The sequence below is a fragment of the Perna viridis genome, chromosome 4 (assembly GCF_037379345.1).
Source record: "Perna viridis isolate PV_CMFRI_1.1 ecotype Kerala chromosome 4, ASM3737934v1, whole genome shotgun sequence".
NCBI lineage: Eukaryota > Metazoa > Mollusca > Bivalvia > Mytilida > Mytilidae > Perna > Perna viridis.
This window is the reverse complement of record NC_142448.1, coordinates 40,984,026-41,009,321: the sequence shown is the minus strand read 5'-3', so window position 1 is coordinate 41,009,321 and position 25,296 is coordinate 40,984,026. Positions and strand designations below refer to the sequence as shown.

The window sequence follows — 25,296 nt, the reverse complement described above, 5'->3', positions numbered from 1 at the left end:
CTCTGCCGACAGAGCAAATGGGATGTGTGCCCTAGGTGGTGGAATTGGGTACCCCTGGCGTAATACATGTTGGGGTTGGAAGGCTATAATACCGAAAACCTGACCACAAACCATAGTGGTGCACAGTGATGAAAAAGATGCCACGTTCTTCGCACTTTAAAGAACCCCGCTGTGGTATTCGATAGAAGTAGGAACCTTTGCGCTCCGCCAGAGGAGGCAAAATTGCCCTATCCTGCCCATCCCTCCCTTTTATCTTTTGGCAATCAAAATTTGTCGACCCTATTATCCTGGTGTCCCATCCCTTTTTTTATCATCATCATTTCATGTTCATCGCCTGAATATAGCTGAAATATTGCTGCTCGGGCGTTAAACCCCAACAATCAATCAATCAATCATTAATAATGACGACCATAAAAGGTCAGTAGTGATGAAATTTTATTAGACTCTATATTTCATGAATATGTTAGGCATGATATGTTTCGATTTAGTGCTGTAAACTGCCATTGTGTCTCTGTCAAAATTGAGACATTGTATATGAAAAACAGTATCATTCTAGTTGATTAAGTTTGAATTTGGCTTCGATTGTTTGAAAAGAAATCAACGAATTTGATGTCAGTACTAATTGATCGCTTGATTGTGGTCTTTACATACTGGCACCAGTAGTTCTATACTTTTATGGATAATTCTACCAATTGAAATGAGGGATTCCTGGCTTATTCGACATCACAAGTGAGGTTATTGTGGAGCAGAAACTCGATACAGGAAAGGGTATATGTTGATTTAGAATGAAAAACATCTACTACATGCTTAATTTATTTTCTTTGTAATCTAGATGAATGTAAAAAGATTTGTTTAATTTTTGATACTTGTCAAAACCATATTGTGTACTTTTATACACATATAACGCTCTCGATCATTTCATTTAAGGGTGTTGACCTAGGTTAAAGGGTAAGACCCTTTCAAATCATTGTTACATGTCCGACAAAGCTGCCGTTAGGCAAAAAAGCTTTTGCCTGCACTTAATTTTGCCATTTTTTTTTTAGATAAAATACATCAAGGAGAGGCATGAATGATGCTCTAAAACGCTATTTCCCCCCTTGACCCACTACCAGGGCTCCGCCCTGGACCTGCCTACACTGTAATTTTGCCTACACTTCAATTTGGCCTCAGCTACGCGCCTGTTTGTGTAAAGAATTTATACATAAGTCTCGTGTAAGCATCAGAGTAACTTGAATCGGTTTCATTCTTTTTTAAATGATTACTAGAAGGGCTATGGTGAGATTTTGAATGATAAAAACAAAGATTTCGGGAGTTAAAATTATGTCCCTTACCCAAGGTCTACCTCCATTAAAATGTAACTTAAATATTTATTTTTTGTGTTTTAGGCGTGGTTTTTCCGGTCTGGTATCTACAGTGTATATTCTGTTTTGTAACAGTTACGTGTACAACTGGTTACACAAGCATTACACTCAAGTGTATTACTAAGTATTTGTAAGAATCAGGCAAAATGGGAATAAAATCAGAACAAAACACACCGATCTCACTATATAATTTCACTCAATGATGCTTTCTATATTTGATTTCTGCTTCACTGCCTTTGTTCAGAAATTTTTCAACAGAATGTTAGAAAAATGAGGTTTTTGACAGAGTTATCTGCCCTTGAAACATTAATTTCCAGTACATTTTAACTAAATGGTCCTGCATGATATGGAAAGTCTTGTCAGTTTTCCCCTGATTCTGGTGGTAAAAATAGTCAAATTACACTTTCAAAATAATGGGTTTTATCATACCATGTTTCACAGACTTCCTGATTCTTACAAGGACTAACATTTAACATGTACACCCTCTAAAAATCAGTGAAGGAGTACATTGTTGTAAACAATTCGTTTATCCATCCAGATCATGGACGTTGGGAATATATGTTGTATCTACATGTAATTAAGTAGTTGGAAATATTTACATGTAAAACAGTCTCTGGAAAAAAGTTTTCATTCAAGAGAAGATAACCATATTGTGCCAGCTGAAGCAACAGCTAAAACATTTTTGTTTGCAGTGGTGATGCACTTACTTGCATGTAAAACATTGTCGAAAGTCAAATTCTTACCATGCTTAAAAGTAAGCACAGAAAACATTTTTTTTTAAATTTCCTCTTTTAATGCAATAATGTCAATTCAGAGAAGGTACAAAATAGAGCTACGTTCGTCATTGTTTAAACTATTTTTATTTACTTGTACAAATAAGTAAAACCTCTAGAAAAAGGGTTTATTTTCGTCTGTTTTGATTTCTAATTACATGTCCTTTGTCTTGTTCCTCAAGATGTACATGTATATGTAAAAACATCCATCATTCCGCTGTATTGTTCAACTAGAAAAGCCATTTATAAAAACATTTTTACATTTCTACCAAATCTTTTTAAACAATTTCAAATTAGCTTAATATGTTTTGGAAAACCACTTAATCTGGTTTAACCCACGATGTTCATTTTCTACATGTAGAATGCCTGTATCAAGTGAAAACCATTGTGGCTATTTTCATTTTTCCCAGGAGGACGAGTTGTCTCTAAATAATACCATTATTCCTTGCATTTAGTATCAAGGCGACAAATCACTAATTAATGTCACTTTCCATACTTTTCAATGCTAATTTCATTTGGTTCAATGTGTTATGGAGTTTCTACCTTAAAAAAGGTTTATAAACCTTATCAAATAAACTCTTCTCTCTAAGAATCAGGTTAAATGTGTTTTAGGAGTGGCACATAAAGAGAAAAAAAAACGTCGAGCTTCTATTTCAATACTAAAGTGCATGTATTACATGTAATACCCTTTATGTCATTAACAACCATTAAAGTATATGTTGAATTTGCCCTTTTAAGATAATGATCTTAAAATATTGAAATATCGTAAATATTGAAAATGACGGAGTATATTCCCGCACCTATTCCTTAGAATGTCTACGCCCCGCAGATGCTTCGAAATATATCTAAATGGCTTTTCGGTTGTTTTTGGATGTATTACATATATTTAGTCAAAGTACCTAATAAAAATGCCTGATTTTACAGGTAAAACAGAATGGAACTTTAGATGATTGTAAATCACATAAATGCTTCCATTCTACACCAAAAGCGTTGTAAATGTATGTATTACCTAGGATTGCGACACCGGCTACATGTACTAGATACTCAATGAGCTAAATATAGAACGGGAATTCCCCTATACATGTACATTTCACACAAATAGGACATAAAAATAAATTCAGATTACATGTATAACAGTGCCTATTTTATGTATCAATATATTAATAATTATAATATAAATATCAGCTGTACTATAAGTTCACTTGGCACTATTCCATCAGTGACATAAAACAAGTGCAATAAATATGTGAACTACTTTTTTGCGTAGGTTCTCAAAGCAATCGGAACTACTCGGCCATTTCCGCTACTGTAAAACGAAAACAATGACCTCGGCTGCAGAAAGGAGAATTTCTTATTGAAAAATTGCCGGAATTGTAGTCATACGCGAATCAAAGTAGTTCTATCCACCAGGTGGCGCTAAATATTTTAGTTGGATATCACTAGAAATAAAGAACAACAACTCTTCCAAGAATTTTGACGCGAAGCGAGGAGCTAAGGAAAAAAAAGTAATGGTAAAAAATTAAACCAGTTTAACAATAATTTCAGAACCGATCGGTCAAATTCCGGACAGATCCATCCGCCTAGCGTTTCCTAGTTTTTTTCTTTTGTATAACTAGAAAGGCTGAGGTGTTCTGATTGATCCTTAAAGCTCATGCATTGGTTGAAATACTTGGAATACCATACAATGAAACAAAAACAATTCAGGTAGCCATACTTCACAGCTACAATGTTCTATATACAAAATAAAAAAAAATATTGCCACAACTCTTGTTCCAGAAAAAAATATGGTTGCTTGATTGCAAAAAAGCTAATCGGTGCTTTATTGTAGTTTAAAAAATATTAAAACCAGAAGACGGAATAAAAGAGAACGATACAGGCAACTGCTGTCATTAGTGATATAGGAGTCAAACTCAGGATCAGAGCTCTGTAAAACCAATCTGAAATTAAAACAAAACAGAATCAAACAATGCCATATTACTCTGACTGGTATTTACATGTAAGACAAATAAACATTTGTAGTTGGAAAACAAAAGGATATAAACTATTAGTCAATTTATTGAATATATTTAAGTGTAAAATGTCGCAACCAGAATCCTTGGCTACCTATTAATGAAATATACGAGTTGGACAATACCCTAAGTACCCAATAACACCTGCAATAAAATCTTATATGAAAATATACGCATTTCCTGAAAAATCTTGATGTTTAGAATTTGCTAAAGTTAACATAATTATACTAAGCTTTTGCAATTCAAGACGAACCACTTTAATGATTACATTCAGAAAAGATTTGCACGGTCATCTATGTACGTGTATGTACATGTATGAACATGTAACACTATACTTATCATCTGATTAAGTAAATGTTACGAAGAACTGCTTAGTCAAACAATCCATTTATGTTCTGTTTCATGTAAACGTAAGGTATAATGAGTGTAGGGTACACCACCCCTTTCCCACGTAAGTTTTGTCCTGAATCCTACATGTATCCCCACAAAAACGGATATCAATTAAGTCCCATAAATCCTAAAACTAATTTCTATATCTACGCTTAGCAACTCGGGTTCGAGGTCCCAGACATAGCTACAGTTTCTGGCTACAAGTAAAAAAGTACATGTATGGCGTGGAGATCTCTGGCATTTCAATAGGCTTGCCAGGTACATGTGGAAATAAAAATATATATATATATATATAATCTATGTTTATTAAGGCATGTAGTTGTAACTTACCTGGTGGTACGTATGGAGTTTCCTGTTTGACCTCTACCAATCTCACAACGAGGTAACTGAATGAAGACCCATAAGCATCCTGACAGCAGACGAATACTCTGTAGGAATCAATATCACTGTACTCAAATACAGGGTTGGTACGTGTGTACAGCCAGAGATCTATTCCTCCTATTGATACATCAAATACATGTACATGTATAATATTATATGTAAATATACATGTACTAAATGATGTGTTAAAATACAATAGAAATTGACTGATTTTTAGAGAATTATCTTTCAGTTTTTAGTGGAGTCCGAGTTGCTAATTTACTTTTGTTACTTTGTATGTATGATTTTAGTTGCTTTGTGTTCTTTGTTGTGTGTGTCTGTTTTCCATGTCTGGTCTTTGTCCTTGGATTACGTTCTTTTGATTACCGCTATAACCTTGGTTCCCTTGATTACTCTTTCAACAGTTGTTTTTGCGAAAACAAAAATACTGGTCTTTATACAGAATGTACTTGTTTGACAGTTCTCAAGTGTTAATGTGTTTTAAAAAAAAAGGTGCTAAAAACCCATTGATTTAAAATCTGCGTTCAAAGTTTTCATTTTCCAAAAAGAAAACACATGTATGTTTGAAGTTAAGAAATTTTTTCTGTTCTTTTTTAACATCTGATCAATGAAACAAAAATAAAAAAATCTTCAATATTTGAATAAAGATTGACAAATTAAAAAAAACATGCCTTTTAAATGTACCAAAACAAATAACAAAACAAAAAAACAATAAATGTTTCTTTACGAATGTTGTCTTAGATATATTAAAATCCTACAAGGTACATTTGATGTTTATTGACGAAGGTTTTAAAATACATACAAATACACAAAACCTAGGATTTCAGGTTAGGGACGTAAATAGATTTCTGATTTTAGGACCGAGCAAAGAATTAGCGATTGGCGGTTGGGAGGGGTCGTAAACATCAGAGGCGCCCCTATGATCCATGTGCATGTATGTCTTTTTATCAATTTAGATCGAAGATCAGAATTGATATAGCAGTCGCCAGTCCCTATCGATTTGTAAAGCCTATTAACATCTACTATTATCTCTTACACCGCCGCAGGAAGATAGTTCCACTGAAAACCTCCGTTTAGGCTTATGTCCCCTTTATAGGTATTTCTTATATATCAAATTTAAAATTATGCTATTAACGTCAACAAACAAACCCAGTAAATAACTTTTACTGCAATCAAAATATCAGATTAATTTGGTTTGAATTCAGAATTGACAACGACTCAATTAAAAAAAATGACTCCATCCTTATCAGTACTGTTGTTCATATCTAAGCTTCATACAGGACTAAACCAATCGTTCACTCGTTCATTGTCGATGTACTCAAGTTACATTTGTACCTACATATGCTTCATTCTTAGATGCGTAATAAACCATGTTATGTTTAGCGCCAAAGAAAGAGTATATCAAGCTAGTACATGTATTTGCCGCTCTTGTTTGGGACCACATTTTACACAAAAGGGTAGCATTTACATATTGGAGCGTTAATTTGCATTAGACCGACAAGTCGGAAGAGAACGTTCTATTATTTACACTCATAGAAGATATTTTAATCCATATCCATCTAACAAAAACAAAAACAAAACAAACAAAAAAACAGAAAAAAAAACGCCGCATCAAACAACTAAAAACTGGCAACTAAGTTGAAAGCAAATTGTGGACTGATCTTAATCTTAACCTTTTAGTACAGTTACCGCCTCGTGACATCGGAAGCCCGGCGAAGACAAATTAAAATAAAACTCTGCTAGAACGATGGCAAATACATGAGTTTAAATCAAGGAGTTCAATATTAACCATTTATAACACTACTTTTTTTGTTTAGATACGTTTGAAGTCAATCCCAGTTCTTTACTTTTAACTTATCCATATTTTTGCAATTTGATGATGTTTTTAGTCGTTAAAATGCAACAATCGAAGATAAATTGATTCAGGACATGAGTACTTTGATTCTATGAATACTATACATGTAAATGTTTTACATACGTCAAAGAAATATATGAAAAATGGGTAAGGCAAATGACGAAATTTATTTGCCAGCGAAATAAGAATTTTCAATAAAATGATTTAAATGATGAAGTTGTTTAATATCACGAATTGATTAATATACATGTACATGTGCAAATTGACATTTGAAAGTTCTTCTTTAACTAAGAATATTTGTACCAAATAATAGTATTTTTACAGTATACTTTGAACGTAAAGCATTTATACAGTACATATACCTACCATTTGAATTATTAAATTGTCTTAATTCAAAGTTGAACGAGGCTGGTATTGAATAGGGCATCGTGCAACATATAGGATCATTTGTTGCATCTATTACGTTGATTTGATACAATGGAATTACTTCTCTGGTAGTCTCAATAATTTCCAAAATGTATGGCAAATTTGTAACGATTGGTGGCTGCGTAGAAAAAAAAGTATTATAATTAGTGTTATACAAAACTGCAACTATAATATATTTTTAAGTTTATGGGCATTAACAATCACACACAGTCTCATTCGCAGACTAACAGCATCCCGATCTAAATACGTATGACTCTGCTAGCTTATTTAAACTCCAAAACATTAGCATAAGCGTACTTAAATCAAAATCATACAGCATGAGCACAGATATATATTGTGTAGTATACATACCGCAGTAATCACGATAGAATAAATACATCTATATGTGTTGTAGAACCCACGACAGTTTAAATGTACATGCAAGTATATATTGTACATGTAGTACATGTAGTAATTACGGCATTGAAAGTTTTAATATTGCAGTACTCACGATAGCTTATATGTTCATGCAAGTATACATTTTACATGTACATTCAATAGTACTCACGGCATTATGTAGCACATGCAGTACTCACGGCATTAAAAGTTTTAATATAGCGGTACTCACTATAGCTTACATGTACATGTAAGTATACATTGTATATGTAGTACATGTAATACTCACGGCATTATAAGTTTTCATATTGTAGTACTCGCAAGTGTACATGTACATGTAAGTATACTCAATAGTGTACTCACGGCATTGTAAGTTCCTATGGTAACTGTGACACTAGAAGTATGTTCACAAGTATCCACATTTGTAACAGTTATTGTATATGGACCGCTATCTTGTAGTGGAAGTTTCGCTTTAAGGTCAATCGTTACTGAAACAGACATACATGTAAAACCTTATGTTACATGTATTAATTTACATTTGGTTATGAGGGGAATAGTAAAATTATCGGTCTTTCAACCTATTCTTATATTTTGAAAATTAGGTACATGTATAATAGGCTAGAGAACTTTGTTGGCATTCCTTGCATGTTGCATAAACAATTCCTAATGAAGAACCATTCTGTGTAACAACCAGGCAATGGGTGGCACATCATTTTCCCAAATTTAGTGAGTACATATAGAAAACAACAAAATAGCTATGTAAGTTTATCCTGAAGCATCTGTGACATAGATATTTTTGACTGGTATATCGGGAAAGAGTGCGGAAAAAGTTTCCCGCCATTTTTCTGTAGTGCATTTCAACTAAATTTGACTTATCAAAATCATATTTTACAAAAACTTTGATGTTCATTTCTGGTGGTTATCAGGTATAATTAATTGCAATAAAATCTCTGCGTTTTTTGTCTTTAATGTGCAACACCTTATACATGTATACATTTTTCCTGATTCTCAGACGGAGATGTACTTAAATGGACTAGTTATAAAAAACAAAACCTTTTTAACTTCCACATTTTTTTTAGCTTTCAAAAGGTAACAGTAAAACATGTATTTAACTTAAATTTATCAACTCTATAGTAAAAGAAGACTCGTTTCTCATTTTATGAACATGATTAATTTTAAGCAATGGCATAAAAATGGTAAGTTTACTGTATTAAAAAGCACAAATGTAAAAGGCCTTTTTAAGCATTTATTTACATGCTACAAATCTACGGAGGAAAAGTATTACATAGTGAGAAACGGCGAAGTTTGATAATTTTTTATATGACGTTAAATTAAATTTCGACATCAAATGTAGATGTGCATTACAGTATGTATCTGTACTGAGAGATACATGTAAGCCTGATTTAAGGAATTTATATGTTAAAATCGTGTAGATGTATGTGTAACTGCTCCATTACTGTACGTGTACAGTACATGTGATTGTACAAACTTTGATGAAATTGTATAGGAAGACTATTCAATAATTGCAGATGTTCATGAATGAATTGCCAGTGCAATCTTTTAACAGTCTAATATAATTTGACTCATCTACAGGAAAGATATACATGTATGTGCATTCTTTATAGACTTTCTTTCATTTTAGTAACCATTAAAATATTTACTTTCTGCATATTTTAATATTTAACATTACAAGCTGTATTTCTCGGCACTAAATGTACATGTACATGTAAATAAAAATGGTACGTATGATATATGCTATAAGTAGTTATGTAAAGTAATGCATGTATCATAAGTTTTGCTTAAAAGCAGATATGTGTGTATCGTTAGATCAATTATTATAGCAGGCTTGCATGACAGCGAATGAAAAAAAAAAAGATCTAAATGGAAAAAATAGGGATGTTGAAGGCCGTATAAAGCTAGATTAAACCCTCCACAGATTCCACGCACCTGTCCATACATAAAGCCAGGAGATGTTTGCTGCTAATGTGTCTTTTGCGTCCTTTTGATTTTGAGGAATTTGAGACGATCTGTTACCAGGGATTTTTTTATTTTTGTTGTTGGCCATTTTGGAGCTTTCTCAAAGGTACATGTATGTTTACACTTGTTAAAGACCTTTTGATGGTCTCCGAAATAATTTGCCGTATTTTGGGGTGTAAGGTTAAACACTTAGTCTAGTACAGTTGTTTCGTTTATCACATCCGTTCTTTTTTCGACGCCGTCGGTGTACTTTCGCTTTTTACCTTTGACCTTAAAAGACGCCCTTCCATGGAGACGCAAATCAACTGATCTCAATTATGTTTCCCGACTGGACAATTACTTATAAGTAAGTGGCGTTCGAACAAACAGTATCAAAAATTGAAATTGCGTGCTATGTGTTATTCCCTGATTGAAATGAAGAAAATTATAAATAGAAAGAACAAAACTTTATTGCGTCGGCTATTTTTTGTTGAAGATAGTACTGGTTATCATGTAGGATTTCACAGAAGTTAATACGTGTGTAATTTTCTAGAAGACAGCTAAACTTGTCTTATTGACTCAAACATGTATGGATCATTTTATGAGATTCTTAAACCAGACTGAAAGCTATCAGAACGTATATACTGATTGCAACTTTTGCAGAGACGAATAAAATTACACATATTTTCATATACAGAACGGCGAAAAAATAAAACGTTCACGATCTATGTATCAATCTCGTTCTAGAATTTTTTGAGTTAAGTGTTCGATTCTCTGTCAAAATAAAATGTTTCTGTTCAAAGTGAGTATGCAGTTTTTGAAGTTTTAGCGCAGACGCACATCATGTACAATAGGAAGTCTCGCATATTCTCTTTGGTCGAGACATCGGTGACATAAATATAACAACCTAACAATGCATTATTAATGAAATTAAATGTACAAATAGCTCCGGCCCTCATAATCATTATAAAATAATAACATACATCTTGGAATGTTCAGTTCAAAGTAGGAGGAGGAGCCACTAGGTGATGTTTCCGTCATGGTATATGTAAACTCATCGAAGGCATCCAAATCCGTATTAGTAAGGAAGATAGCTGTAGTACCAATCTCAGTGTTCCATTCCAACTCCGTCTCACTCTCACTGGAAGTTAGTCTCTGTGCAGAATCTGGAAAAGTGACGTCAAAAGCAGTCAAGGATGCTTCGATTCCTTCGAAATATAACCGGAAAACCTATACAAAATTTTCAAAACATTTGCATTGTTTCTTTTGCGTTTAACCAAAGGTCAGGTTATGCAACTCTATGTGCTAGAATACTACAAAAACTGAAGACTAGGGTTATTTTACTTTAAATTAAAAGTGCATTTTTAACAGTTTCAACGATTTGTTTTCTTCCAAAAGGAGGGGTCGTCGTCACCCTCTCTCAACCCTCCTGTCTACGGGTATGCTCTTTTTGATTTCTATATGAAGTGTTCAATTCAACTTCACCTTGTCGAAGCAACAGTTCCTTAAAATCCCTTTAAAAATACATACTTTCAGAAGTTGTCAACATGATGGAGTATGCCCTGTTAGTTAAAGTATTTGCCGTTGATAAGTCGTAGTTGTCGCCTGCTTGTGGGTCAGTAGCTGGAGAGAATTGTTTTGTATTCTGTGGACAGTCTGACCGATCCGAAGTCGTACAAGTCTCATAGGCAATGATGTTTCGACCGGATGAATGCCTGAAATATCAATGTTCATGTATACAACCTTGTTAAGACCATGTTATGTCAATATTTGTTTAAAATTAATGCCCACTGAACGTGAATAAATAAAACCGGAGTGACATAATTATCCATTCTTGTAATAAATAATTATAATGATAATTTTCATAGATGAGGAGCATTTTATAATTGTTGAGGCTAAGTACACTACCAAACCGCTTCTTATGTTGCCCACTTCCAGCTTATCAACTGTAAAACAATGCCAACAAAATTATCATGATCTAGAAGTGTTTCCATAGTGTAAATATCATAAAATCAGATGTTTCCAGAAGTGTTATTAATAAGATATAGCCTTCCAGATAGAAATATTTTAATGATTGTACAAAATTTGATCAATGCTCTGTCTTAATATACATGTAGAACAGGGCCGGATCCAGACACTTTGAAAAGGGGGGGGGTGCAAGCTGAGGTCCCTCAGAAAAGGGTGGGGGTGCTACGACATTATTTGCCATTTTTGTCAATTTTTCACATGTAAATGGCAAGTTTTGCAATAAAGAGGTAGGTGACAACCCCTTCCACCCCTCTGGATCCGCCGCTGTAGCATTAATAAACCCTTAACACAGCTACAAGTGTACACTGTACTCAAAACTTAAAGCTAAACTACGCCTGAGAATTTCTATTTACGTTCTTTTTTTCAAAGCTTACCTTGTTTAAAGCGTTTGGAATTCAACAATTAATATACACTTAAAACGTTTTGATTGCCAACAGTGCAATGAGCACCTCTACTACCTTTTCTATTCTTACGGTAGCAGCCATTTGTACTCAGATGACATAATTCACAGTGCTGATGTCGCGATTAAACGGGAATACTCAAGACTTTCTATAACATACAACGTGTACATTGTATCTGTGTTAAAAGTAACAACCATTTCCTTACTGCATACGTCGTTTCCAATTTACATCACTTCCGACTGAACGATTTGGAGCCATTCATCGTTTCAAATTATAGCCTGAGACGCCGCTGACTGCTCCGTGTCTAAGACTACGTTTTCGGACAAATGCAACAATTCATTGGACAATGATTCATTGTCTATTCCCTACTTGTGGAGGTCGGGAGATAAATATTGACAAAATGTTGGTCCGCAAGTCCGGAATAAAGGCCGTAAAAACATTTTTTATAGTTTGTTGCATGCACTGTTGCGTACACATTATGACATTTGCATTTGCGTTCCTTCCAGTGACAAACAAAATAAATGCTAATTATCATGTACATATACCTCAGTGTACTTTTTCTTTGCAAAGTTTATGTGAATACATTTGTAGTTTTCATTTTCTGATAAATTGCGAGCCAAAAGACTATTGGCTGGTCAATAGTTTCCTAACTATTTGCCCTCCCTGAAAGAGTAATTATATTTCGCAAAATTTGCACTGCTGTTAATATGATTGGCTAAGTTTTGAACACTTAAAAGTAAGTTTATTTTCCCCTCAGTTACAACTATTGCCCTCGACTTCGTCTCGTGAATACAATGTAGTTGTAACTTGTGAAAAATAAATTTACTATTCAATATTTAATATTTATTCTATAGTCAAATTCTATTTTTTTTTCATTAGTTTGCGGAAGTGGCCGAAAACAAAATACATGTACCATAATCCTTACCAAGCTATTTTATCTCCGTCTTTAATGGCAATTCTTTCGCCTTCTACATTTTCAACTATCACTTCTTTACCAATGGATGAGTCTGTAAAAAAGTATGAACACATACACATGAGTAAAAGAAGGATACTAATGCATGTATATTTGTATATTGGGCTTGTAGTGTATACTAAATATCCGGAATATATAAAGATTTGACACCTTTTTTTTCTATATTCAAAATTTAAGGAATTCCCAAAAAAGAAGCCATGGCAAATCTTAAAGATAGTATATCTCAAAATCTTCCAACGGGATTTTGTTGAAAATTGAACCTGATCTGTAAATTATAGTTTCTACATGTATCAGATGTGCAAATTATAAAACAAGTACAATCATGTTATAACCGTATATCTTCTTAAAACAGAAGATAGTAGACGCAGTTAAATCATGTTCTTTTTACTTAAAATTTTCAACATGAGCATAAACCGCGGTTTCATTTTTTATATATGTAGATACACATTTTTCGGATGCTACAATGTACTAAGTTATCGGTATTTGAGCAATCGGGAATTCAAACCTAATTACGACCAGTAAACATGCATGTCCTTGAATTCTAAGGGTAAAGAGTGAAGCTGTTCCGACTGCGTCATGCCAATACAACACATGTACATTTCGTACAACGGTAGTAAACCTTTTTTAAGTCATTTTTTGCAAAAAAGCCATGGACGACAAATGTAAGAAAAAATGTCAAAATTGCGTGCAGTTTGAAATATTCAACTTATCTCGTTACCCAGAAGAAAAACTTCGTCGGCATTAAGCGGAATAACCTTCTGGAATTTGTCCGATCGATTCCAAGATTATAATCATAACTACCTCACCGAATTACATTTTTTAAGTGTTAACTCTCTCTTCCAATCTTAAAAAGGATACTATTCTTTACTTCTTGTGATATCTTTGACTAAAATTTTTAAAGCCACCTGGTGGACACTATTCCGGCTACATGTAATTTCTTCTTTTGCATCGGATTACGAGATTATTTTTAGCGCAATGATATCAGGAATGACCGAGAAATTTCGATTGAGAATTGTGAGTTTCAAGAAGAGTTTTACATCCTTTCCTCACCTGGTATTATAATTTCATTGTAACCAACAGCATAGTAGTTTGTCCCGTTTGGCCTAAATACACCAATCTTAAGAACACCACTGGCCTTGGCCCAGAAATTCCATTGTTTTACCACTGCGCAACACGATATATCCCAGGCTGTATCCATCAAAACCGTCATTTTACCTGTAATAATACATGTAAATACATGACTGTGTATGTTCACGGTGACGGAAATATACATGATAAGTAATTAATGTATAAGTATAATTGAGCATAAAACTTTTTCGGGCATGTCTGCATGTACAATGATATCTCAAGATAATCAATGAAATTGTTCAAATACTTTTGTGACGTCCTAACCCCCCCCCCCCCGGTGTTTGTTTCCTTGCTATGATATTTTGTGAAAAAATATTTTGACTAGTTCGTGTAAAACTTTCCCGTACTTTTCTATAGCAGTACGTACATTTGTAATTAAGCTTTTATTGTTAATATCTCCAGTTACCAATTTTCATTTCCCTTCTTATTGTCAAGTGATATACCAGTTTCTATGACATCAAAACGGTTTTGGATCATGTCATACAGGAATAACTTATGCTTTTTTATTTATTGATTTGTTTCCTTTTAATGCATCATTTAATATGAAAATTAAATTAAACATTATAAACTATTTGAATATGCATGAAGGATAACTCATGCTTACAAGCGCCTTAATGTTATCCTTCATTTGTTTTCCACTCGAAATTTCCAAATTTATCCCCTTCCGCGGCCCTAAATACCTATAATGGATAAATGGTGCAAACATGTCATGTACATATAGTGAGGTGAACAACCTGTGTAACTAAGGCACAATCATAACTGTAGTACTTTTGTATTGATAAAAAAAAGCAGCTAGGAAGACTTATAGGTTTTGTTTGTACGGATAAGAAATTAAAAAAAAAAAAAATGCAGGAATAAGATCGACAAGTGAAACTGACATCTCATAGGTCTGCGCATGCAATCAACTAATACTGATACATGTACCTTCTTCTGTGTCAGTATTGGTGGTTATTTCTGATGGGTAGTCATACGCGAAGAAATTGTCACCACACGCTGCAATAGAAAGATAGTTACCACTTATCATAACAAATACAATGTATATGTAACCTAAACAGACTAACGAACCTCATGTTAGCGAACAATTAGTCAGATATTAACTTTTGTTGTTTTGTTTTCTCTCTGTTGTCGCTTCATGAAGCTTTCATAAAGATTGATGATAGGACGGCTTCACAATATTCGTTTTAAAAGAAATCACATACATGTATACCAGGGGCGGATCCAGTGTTTGAGTTTAAGGGGGGGAGGGCGTGAAATTAAATTAAATGCCGTGCAAAGCAAGGCAAAAAATATTATGGGGTAAAACTTGTGGTGATTTTTTTTTTACCGATTTAGGCCAGTCCTTGGATCCGCGCCTGTATACATTCTGTGAGGAATATTAATTCTGGCACTCACTATTGGCACGGTGCAGTATCATATTTTTTTCTCAATATCAGACTAGCTTACACTGAGATCACTAAACACACTTTCTGATGTAAAGGAAAAAAGAAAAGAAGGGGGGGCAAGTGCCCGTCAAATCAAATTGAATAAGATTATTATAAAAAGAGCCCTTACACTAGATTGGTAGACGTATACACGTACATGTACATGTACATGCCTTGAATATGGATGCTAATATTCTATTTTTTAATTAAGAATCAACTATTATAATAATGATATATAACTATGACTTGTCTCTTAATACCCTTAATTCTTCTGATAAAATGTTGAAGAAAAAGAAAAAAGTATAATTGTAGGTGCTAATAGTATTATACCTAAAACGTTTTGATGTGCAAGTCCCTCATTTTCCTATAAATAACAGTACAACAAATCATTATGACAATATCTGTAACCATAATAACCATGAGTTTATCGATTCAGTTTCTAATAACGGCTAATACCAGAAAGGTGTAAATATAATTAGAGTTCAAGAGATACGAGACAAGAACATTTTAGGGATTGGAATTTGAGAATAAGAATTCATGAAACAAAATCACAGTTTTAGTGAGTGCGAAAGCTGAATCCACCTTCTAAGCATGCGCGCCTGTATATCATTCCAGAAATATTCGAAAGCACCTGCTTCGGCTGCAGGAAAATTTTTATTACCTCCCTTCATATATTTATATATGTATTCAAATTTAATTTTACTCTTAGGATTACTTGATCTTCAGTAAACATACACGAAAATAAACGAAGTGAAACTATTCATAAAAGTAAAAAATCGACATAAAATATACATAAAAAGAACAACGGCAACAACAGGACTAAATGTTTTGTCTGGGGACTGACACATAAAGTACGTAACGGGGTTAAACATGTTTGTGAGCGCTCATCCCTCCTCTAGCCTGGGAGAGTGGTGTGAAAAAAAATAACAATAAAACAAACTATAAAAATTCGGTGAATTCGGATTTATTCTGTAGATCGATACAGAATACGAACACTAACAAGAAAGACCGAATACAAGCCAGCTATATCTACCTCGAAAGAATACTTTTTTCAAGCAAGTCAGGGGCGGAACCAAACTTTAAAAAGGACGGGTTTCAGGTCGGGGTCCCTCGGGAAACAAAGGAGTGCTTGGACATTGTTTACTCTTTTTTTTGTCAATTTTACACATGGAAGACAAAATATCCAATAAAAAGGGGGTACCAACCCCTTTTATCCTCTGGATATGTCACTGCTTCGGTAACCTTTGTTTACTTACTTGTTTTGCAACTGAAATCAGCATTACCGGTAAAATCCGTGGCAATGGTGGTGAATTCAGAGTCGGAAAAAATGTTACTGATGGTTTTGTAAGTATTAGCAAACTCTGAAATTCTATCATCAGAATAATCAGCAGCATTGAAATAATCCTGAGCGTCCATCAAATACAGAATGATTGTGCTTGGTTTCTCACCCCTAGATGCGTAGGTTTGATTTGTCTCAGCCGACGAGAACATAAAACAGTAGTTTTGAACATCACTTCTATCTCCTTCACTCTCCAGAAAAATAGAATTCCAGATTTTTCTAATGTTTTCTTTTGTTTCCCAACTACCTGACGTTTTTATACTCGAGGGAATTCCTGATATTACAGCGTCTTTAGTTGTTTTTGTTTTGAAGTCGAAAAATTTTTCATGGTTTCCGCCGTACGCATGTGCGGCAAATCTGGTCTGCATGTATCCTACTGGAAATTTCTCAATGATCCGTAATGCAAAACTCCTTTGTCTTGAGTAATATGTACCAGAATTCCCTTGGTTATCTCGGTTGAAATAAAATGCGATATCATAACGTATAGGAGCACATCTTTCTGGAAAATATTTGAAAATATTACTGTGTTGACATGTAAACTATATGGAATTAGTACATGTAGGGATGTATTTAACTAAGACACAATCGCAATCGCAAGGTGGGGATGGGGTTTGCTGGTTTAAAGAGAGTACAAGATACTTGATTAAAAAACTATAATCTGAAAGATGTAAACCCGAGCAGGGGAAGTAAGACATGACCATGTTTCATCTATAGTTAGAAAGGTTCATGTATAGGTATTAAACTAATAGACGTCAAGCCAGCGAACTACAATGTACATGGTGATTTGAGTTTTTGCAAATAGAACATCTGGTTAAATTTATGAAGAAAAATTCTAAACTTACCTGTAGAAAAACAAAGTTCTAAATAACAGAAAAACAAAACTACGAAACTTAAAAGAAATCCCATCTTTGAAAATTCGCTACATTTTTCAGCGTGTAAAATAAAATATAATAGGAATATCGCTGTCTCATCTGACTTATGATTTGTGTAATCAAAATAAATAATATAACCTAGTTAAAACAAAAGAAATCAGTATGGTAATGGTTATTAAATGTTTAAACGACCAGTCTTATTGTTAGCTTTGTGAATACAGTCATGCTTCGGGACAAAGTGTGACATTTTGCACTAAACCATGATTCTTTATCAATTTAAAATCCTTTGGAACTATGCCGGCGCATAATTTTAAAGCCATCCCATCTGAGTGTGAACGGTATATAAATATAATAATAGGAGATATCCAGTGCAATTACCAATTTGAAGAATGTAACCATTGACGACTTGCATATTTATATCCGTTCCGGAAAAAAAATCGAGGTCTTATTCGGTGGTCAACAAGCGGATATCAGAGTCATTGGTGAATGAGAGCCTAGGGGAGTCGATTATTAGAAACAAATAATTTTTGAATGGCACATCAGGAGACTACCATTCATTTTTTTATAGAAGAGGGGGAGAATAAATTTGAAATAAAACGGCAGAATTGAATTTTTTCAAGAAATAGAAAAGCAGGACAGTCCATTAGAACAATAAATAAAGAAGCAGGATAGAAAATCTAGTCTTACCACCCCTCCCCCCTAACCCCCGTGAAAAAAAAACCCAAAAAACAAATGGTTGTCCCTATAGTGGATGTGTTCGTGTTCGGAGTTGCTCTTATACACACACATAATAATGACTGGAATTGTTTTATTACAATCCAAAATCCGGCATCGTCTAGTTTAAAACTGGTAAACAGTTTCCACCATGTTCGAAGAAGTAACAAAAAAACGGGGTAAATGGAAAAAAGATGAATATAGTTTACTGGAAAGCTTGATACCCATTTCCGTTTCAGAAGTTACTCGTTATTTAGTTCACAAAGCATGATACGTGGGCATTAATTATAGATCAAAATGGGAATTTGACGGTGCAAGGGAGACAGAGCAAAAAGATGACTGATATTATATACATTTAAAGATTTCTTTATGGTTACAATTAGCCAATATTGCTACAAAGTCAGAAATACGAATCGGGAAGTGTACCGTAAAAATCCGAATTCGCTTAATGATTTGAAATCTGAACGATTTCGAGTTATTCGGATTCAAATGCAAATGATTTTGTTCCTACAGTAGTGTATGTCGATAGGTTGTGCTCTTTTTGAAAAAAGTTCCTCTTCATTTTTTTGATTATATAGAGTGGATTTTAAAATGGATCAGTAGTTGAACAATATTTGGACAACTTTTTTTTCAGGCAGGTACATGTACATTTGTACATATACATGCAGCTAGAGCGGATTTGATGTCTTGTTTCGCGTTTAGGTGCTCCATTTGCCGAAGAAGAAAACAATATCGGGACCAGTGTGTATTATGACATTTATGGGGATAGAAATAGATACAACTAAACAAGGTGTTTTAAAAGACCGCAAGATAAGCTACCAGAAGTAAAAGAAAAGTAATGTAAATAGTAAAGTAACAATGAGAGATTTAGAGTTACAGAGATTGGTTTGCTCTTGTGGTTTTCTGTCCTAAATTTATCCCGGGGTTAGATTTTTTTTCAAATGCAATGCATAAGGCATCAAATCCAGATATTAAGTACCATTCTCTGTAAGAAACCGACAATGGGTCGCACATCGTAACTCTTAATTAGGTCTTTTTTGCTTCAAGTATATTCAGTACATCTAGAAAACAACTGAATATCCTGAATCATCTGTGATCTAGATATGTTTTGACTGCTTGAATAAGGAAAAGGGCGGGAGAATTTTCCAGCAATTTTCGATAGTGCATTTCAATTAAATTTGACTTACCAATATCTTTAACTTGTCATAGTTTTCATTTCCTCTTTCGTCTACCTCGGACTTGACTTTTTTATGAGCAACTCGGCGGGTGTTTCTAGAAAAGCAGTGGAGGCTTACCCTACCGGTGCACCTGGTCCTTGCTACCACTTTTTGTGGAGTCCGAGTTGCTCATTTGCTTTTGTTACTTTGTATATTTATTATTTTAGTTGCCTTATGTTTTTTGTTGTGTATGTCTGTTTTCCATGTCTGGTCTTTGTCCCTGGATTACATTCTTTTGATTACCGCTAGAACCTTGGTTCCCTTCTCTTTAGAAGGCAAATTTTAAAAACACTATGATGATTTTTCTGGAGGTTATCAGGTATAAACATTTGGTCAATGCAATAAAATCTCTGTGTTCTTTTTTCCTTCATGTGCCACACCTTAAACAGATTTTGCATGATTCCTAGACGGAGAAGTACTTAACTTTAATTAATCGGTTTACAATGGAAATAAAAGAAGACGTAAAGAACGTAGCTCATTTGTCTTGAAAACTCAATGGGTCATTCACTTAACACAAAAAAATCGAATACAGATTTTTCGTTAATTACAGCTGGTAGGGCTAGTGGGGTAATTCGATTTTTAGTAGTTCTATTTTCGAAAAGTCGGCAATTTGAGCATCGGCAATTTGGACTCGACAAACTGTCAGTCGGCAATTCGGGATGTTACATGTTGTACCCAGATCTATACATGTACTTATGTAGCTTTCGATGTGTATTCTGCTGGTAGTTCGGCATTTTGTCAGTGGAATCAAACATGATAATTCATATTTACTCTGATTATATGAGTGAGATAAACATATTAAGTTAACATGGTTGTTTATGTATTTCATGTAAGTTAAACGATGAAATGAACTGTGATACATGTACATGTATATTACATGTAAAAGGGGCCGCGGCTGATGCGTCTTATACCGGTGGTAGGGTTGCCGACGAAGTAGCGTTAAGTTAGCAACATTTATTATTGATACACGCGTACTACAATTGACAGATTTTAAGTGTTTAATCTAATTAATCTTGTACACAAAGGTATTTTAAAAAAAGTAAAACATCTTTAAAATTGATACGTATTGTTTTCCATTCTGAAAATGATTCATCAACAAAATGGACCACTGCTCTTTCCTACATGTGTACGAGTACCTAGTGAGTATTGGCCAATATCGAAAACAACACCGACAATGAGAATAATGACGATAACGAATAATTGCACTTCTTCCCAAAATTTTGTTCTATGTACATGTTGTACAAGTTTAGATCCAATTTGAAAATACTGTTATCAATTATCGAACAATTTTTATTGCTCTTGTTAGCATTTTCAATGCTGAAAACTCAAACAGCTTAGTTTCTATCGAATGATTGTGTATGTCGGCCTGATCATTTTCATATGTGCATGTATATGCACAAGTATAATGCAAAAGTATAACACAGAAATAGGTATAAAATCTGAAATTGTGTATATGAACCTAGTGAAAAAGCTAACTTTCGTCGTGCTTTAACGAAAACAGTAGAATCTAAACAAAACAAAACGACATTATCTGTTTCAAAGGCTTTGTTGGAGTAAAACAAGTTAATAATAGGTTTGTTTCTGGAAGTCTACATACAAATTTTCTAAATGCGTAATCTACATAGACTTATTGTAACTCAGTAAAACTGACCTGTTTGGATTTTTAGGTACTTTACCGAACACATCTATCAATTTGATTCCCGTATCACTGGATTTGCTGAGAATTTTTTTTTCCATAGAACGTTTGAAAAATGAGGTTTTTGACACAGTTATCTGCCCTTGAATTGTTCATTGTCAGTGCATTTCAATCAAATATGTCAATGAACCAAACATATGGAAAATTATGATTTTTTACTTTTGTTTCTGATGATACAATTAATCAAACTAAACTATTTCAAAAAATGTTTTTTTTTTTTTTTTTTTTTTTTTTTTTTTTTTTTTTTTTATAGTTACCACATTTCTCTGACAGCCTAATTCATACAGAGGCTGACACTTAATTGTCCCTTATTTTGAATGATTCGGTATTCAATGCAGGTATTTCACTCTATTTCATTCTATGTTGTTGCTTTTCGTGTGCATGTATTATATATGTATCTACATTATATTTGCGCAGTACTTTTTCGTCCAGTAAGCTGTGTTTGAATTATTCATCCTGGTTACTGCTTTGAACAAAATTTCGTCAGCAGCAAACACTATTGTGATCCTGAAATTGAAATACATAATCATTCATCTGATCCGAGTTCAATAAATATATAATGTGTATCGTATACAGTTCAAATAAATCACATTATCCTTGTTTTGATAAATTAATGATGTCATTTATTGTTGCAGATCAATAACTAATAACAAATATCCAGTTATTTAGACCAAAAACTAACGCAACTGTCTGATGTTTCACTATTAATTATTTAAGCATGTTAATCGTAATACAATCTCTTTAATGGGTTTTTTGACATAGATATTGTTAAAAACAGGCATTTGGGTATCATTCAGGTCTATGCACAAGTGTAATTTGTACTTAAAAAACCGATGAACTATTTCCACAAAAAAGAAAAGCTATGCAAGTTACCTTGACTCACCGTTACGATACTGCATCTATAATGTAATTTTATTCGCGATTGAAAATGAAATTAAGTTCTCCGTTTCAATATATTATGACGTATCGTGTAAAGTTTGGTACGATATGATTTTTGGGATACTTTTTCTCGTGTAAATGCATCTGCCTTAATAATACGTTAAAAGACACTCAGTCAGAGGGCAATATCACAACATGCAGACTGCCTATGTGCAGTGATATGGACCAAAGAAAATTACATTGCCAGAGTCGTAGGCGAGGTGCAACATCTGTTAGGCTAAAAAATAATATTGTATGTTTCCTACTACCGTACCTACCCTATTTGTTGTGCTTACATGTAACATTCTATGGCCACTTTTAGTCTTTTTTGTTTCCCCTTTAACTCCACTTTAATAATTTCCCTACCTACATTGTATCTACCTTATTTTTTTTTTGCTTGTAGCAGGAAACAAGATATTTTCTTTCGCCTTATCTGGTCCGTATCGCAACTCACAGGCACATATTTGTGATATACAGATGAAATAAGTTCTAACCTCTCACAGAACAGATTTATAACAGTTCTTAAGCCATCACTTCTGACATTTCTAGCAGAGCCGGCTCTACTACTAGAAATGTTCTCGTAGAGCAGGCCAGAAGGAATGTCAGGAGAGCTGGCTCTAAAACTGTTCTCGTAGAGCAGGCCAGAAGAAATGCCAGGAGAGCTGGCTCTAGAACTGTTTTCGTAGATCAGGCCAGAAGAAATAACAAGAGTGCTGGCTCTAAAACTGTTCTATGACACTTTAAGAACTGTCCTAGAGTTGGCTCTTCTGACTGTTCCCCTGAAAGATTAGAATTGATCGCATCTGTATCCCTTGCCATTATAATTATACAATTCTCCTTATTGCATTGATAGTAAGGGGACAAATTGGTAGATTTTGAAAATTTAATGGACAGAAATACCACAAGGACGAGTTTGGTATCATTTTGAAAGTATTTAAAAGGTCTGTCGTAGAAGTTTTTTGTGGTGCGATTTCTGAAAAGAAAAAACGAGGTCAAAGGTCAACATCAAAGGCTCCACTGGGTAACATAATTTTTGCATTTTAGTCATTTTCTTTGCAACTGTTTAACTACACTTGACAATATTTGAACATAGTTTTGCTAAGGTATAAAATGGCCAAAAATATATATTAATTTTTAAAATATTTCATTGCCTAGAAGACCCAAGAAATTCAAAAATTGAAAACAAAAAACAAAAGGAAAAAAATATCGGCATTTTGTGATTAATTTTTAAGATTTTGCATTGAAAATACAATTATATTAAGATATTTTTTGGAATTTTTTATTGAAATAGCGACAACCCAGCAGGCACGCGACATCAAAAAGATTACATGTAATAGGATAATTAATTAGAAAGAGTGAATAACCAAACTATTATCACGAGTGTCGAAGAATCTAGATTTAACGAGTGCATGTGCGTTCTTGGCACGAGTGATCATATTTTAGTTATTCAAGGTAACCAATTATCATATTTATTATATAGATTTTCTTCATGATTTATCGATATTTTCGATATGAATTTTAAATTCTGTGATTGGCGGATTGATATCAAAATGTGACGTTTTGGCGGGAGAAAGTGAAATTATCAAATTTGTTTCACAGTGTGAATAGTTATACTGGAAACATTCGATAAAACACTTCTACATGTGCATGCACCAACATAATAAGTCGTTTCCTCATCATGATCGACGTGATACCAGTATGTGTTTGAAAGATGTTGCAAAATGGCGTTGATATGACGTCTTCTCTGGTCAGTGGTTGTGGAAAAGACAAGCACTGACATCAGTTTTTAAATTATATATGATACAAATGTCGTTTGGCTGACTTTGGATTTTACAGAACCAGCAAGCTAGCTGGGAACTGCGTGCAGCCTATGTACTGCAATTATCCAGGCGCGTAGCTGCCGTTAGGCAAAAAAAAGCATTTGCCTGCACCTAATTTTGCCATTTTTTTTTTTTTTTTTGAGATAAAATACATCCAAGAGAGGCATAAATGATGCTTTAAAACGCCATCTCCGCGGAGCTTCGCCCCCTTGACCCCCTGCCGTAATTTTGCCTACACTTCAATTTGGCCTCAGCTACGCGCCTGTTGTCCGTTCGTTTTTCTTTAAATTCCCCCTTTTTAATGTCAAGAAAGTCACGTGGCCGGTGTAAAAATACAGAAAATTAGTAATATTCAACAGATTTCATATGTGTAAGTCATTACTATGCATATTATATATATTGATCATTATTAACAAGAACATAGTCGTATTTGATGGTTTCCGGTTGCGGTAACCAGATATATCTTCCCGGGAATTTGAAAAAAGGCAGACAGAGTTAGACCGAGAGACAACTAATTTGAAGCGTTTTCAGGTGAAAAAACAAATACCAGGTTGTATCAAATAACGCATTTTACATACGACGATCTACGAATATGCCATATTTCAGTCGTTAGCCCATGCAAAATAGTAGGGGAATACAGGGAAAATAAAGGATGGTCTGAGTTAATGTGATCCAAGAAAACAACTCCAAAATGATATAGGTCGTATATATTTGTATACATGAACATGTACATGTACAATGTACACTCACTGCAGAAAGCACGTGAGAAAGCTTTATTCCTTTATCTAACATCACTGGCGGATCCAGAGGGAGTGCAGGGGGTTAGCATCCCACTTTTATTTGGAAAGTTGCTATTTTCAAGTGTAAAATTGACGAAAAAGGGGAAATATATCCTAGCCCACCTCCCTTTCTGAGGAACCTCGACTAGTGGCACCCCTCCTTTTCAAACTGTCTGTTTTCGCCACTATAGCATTACATGTAAATGCATTCAAATTACGTCTGTACTACACAAGGATGTATTTAGGTACATTTACGTATACAGTCATGTACATGTATATAGCTGGATTGATTTCAAATTCGATGTGCTTCATTTAGATGGGGCGTATGCTGTAAGCAGCTTTGGTTTTTCTCCTCTATATACTTCCTGTACGAGTGGGGGTATGTATAGCACGACAAAATGTACAATTTGATGTTTGTTCTGGAAGGACAGTATGAAACGTACAATGTATAAAATTACTTTTGT

General features: G+C 34.1%; 1 protein-coding gene across 2 annotated transcripts; it reads right to left on the bottom strand.

Annotated features, from left to right (window-relative positions):
* Positions 1–2,131: 2,131 nt before the first annotated feature.
* Positions 2,132–21,393, bottom strand: LOC148620098 (uncharacterized). 2 transcript variants are annotated; one of them, XM_088580678.1, is made up of 11 exons: positions 21,271–21,393; positions 16,734–17,315; positions 14,981–15,049; positions 13,979–14,143; positions 12,881–12,962; positions 11,057–11,241; positions 10,510–10,692; positions 7,934–8,058; positions 7,136–7,313; positions 4,864–5,031; positions 2,132–4,071 (listed from the first exon to the last, which is right to left on the bottom strand). In XM_088580678.1, the coding sequence occupies exons 1-11, from the start codon at positions 21,302–21,304 to the stop codon at positions 3,974–3,976; spliced, it is 1,869 nt and encodes a 622-aa protein (XP_088436804.1). In that variant the 5' UTR covers positions 21,305–21,393; the 3' UTR covers positions 2,132–3,973. The 2 variants fall into 2 exon arrangements, with proteins under 2 accessions (XP_088436804.1, XP_088436803.1); XM_088580677.1 differs by lacking the exon at positions 21,271–21,393 and adding an exon at positions 17,659–17,817.
* Positions 21,394–25,296: the final 3,903 nt, after the last annotated feature.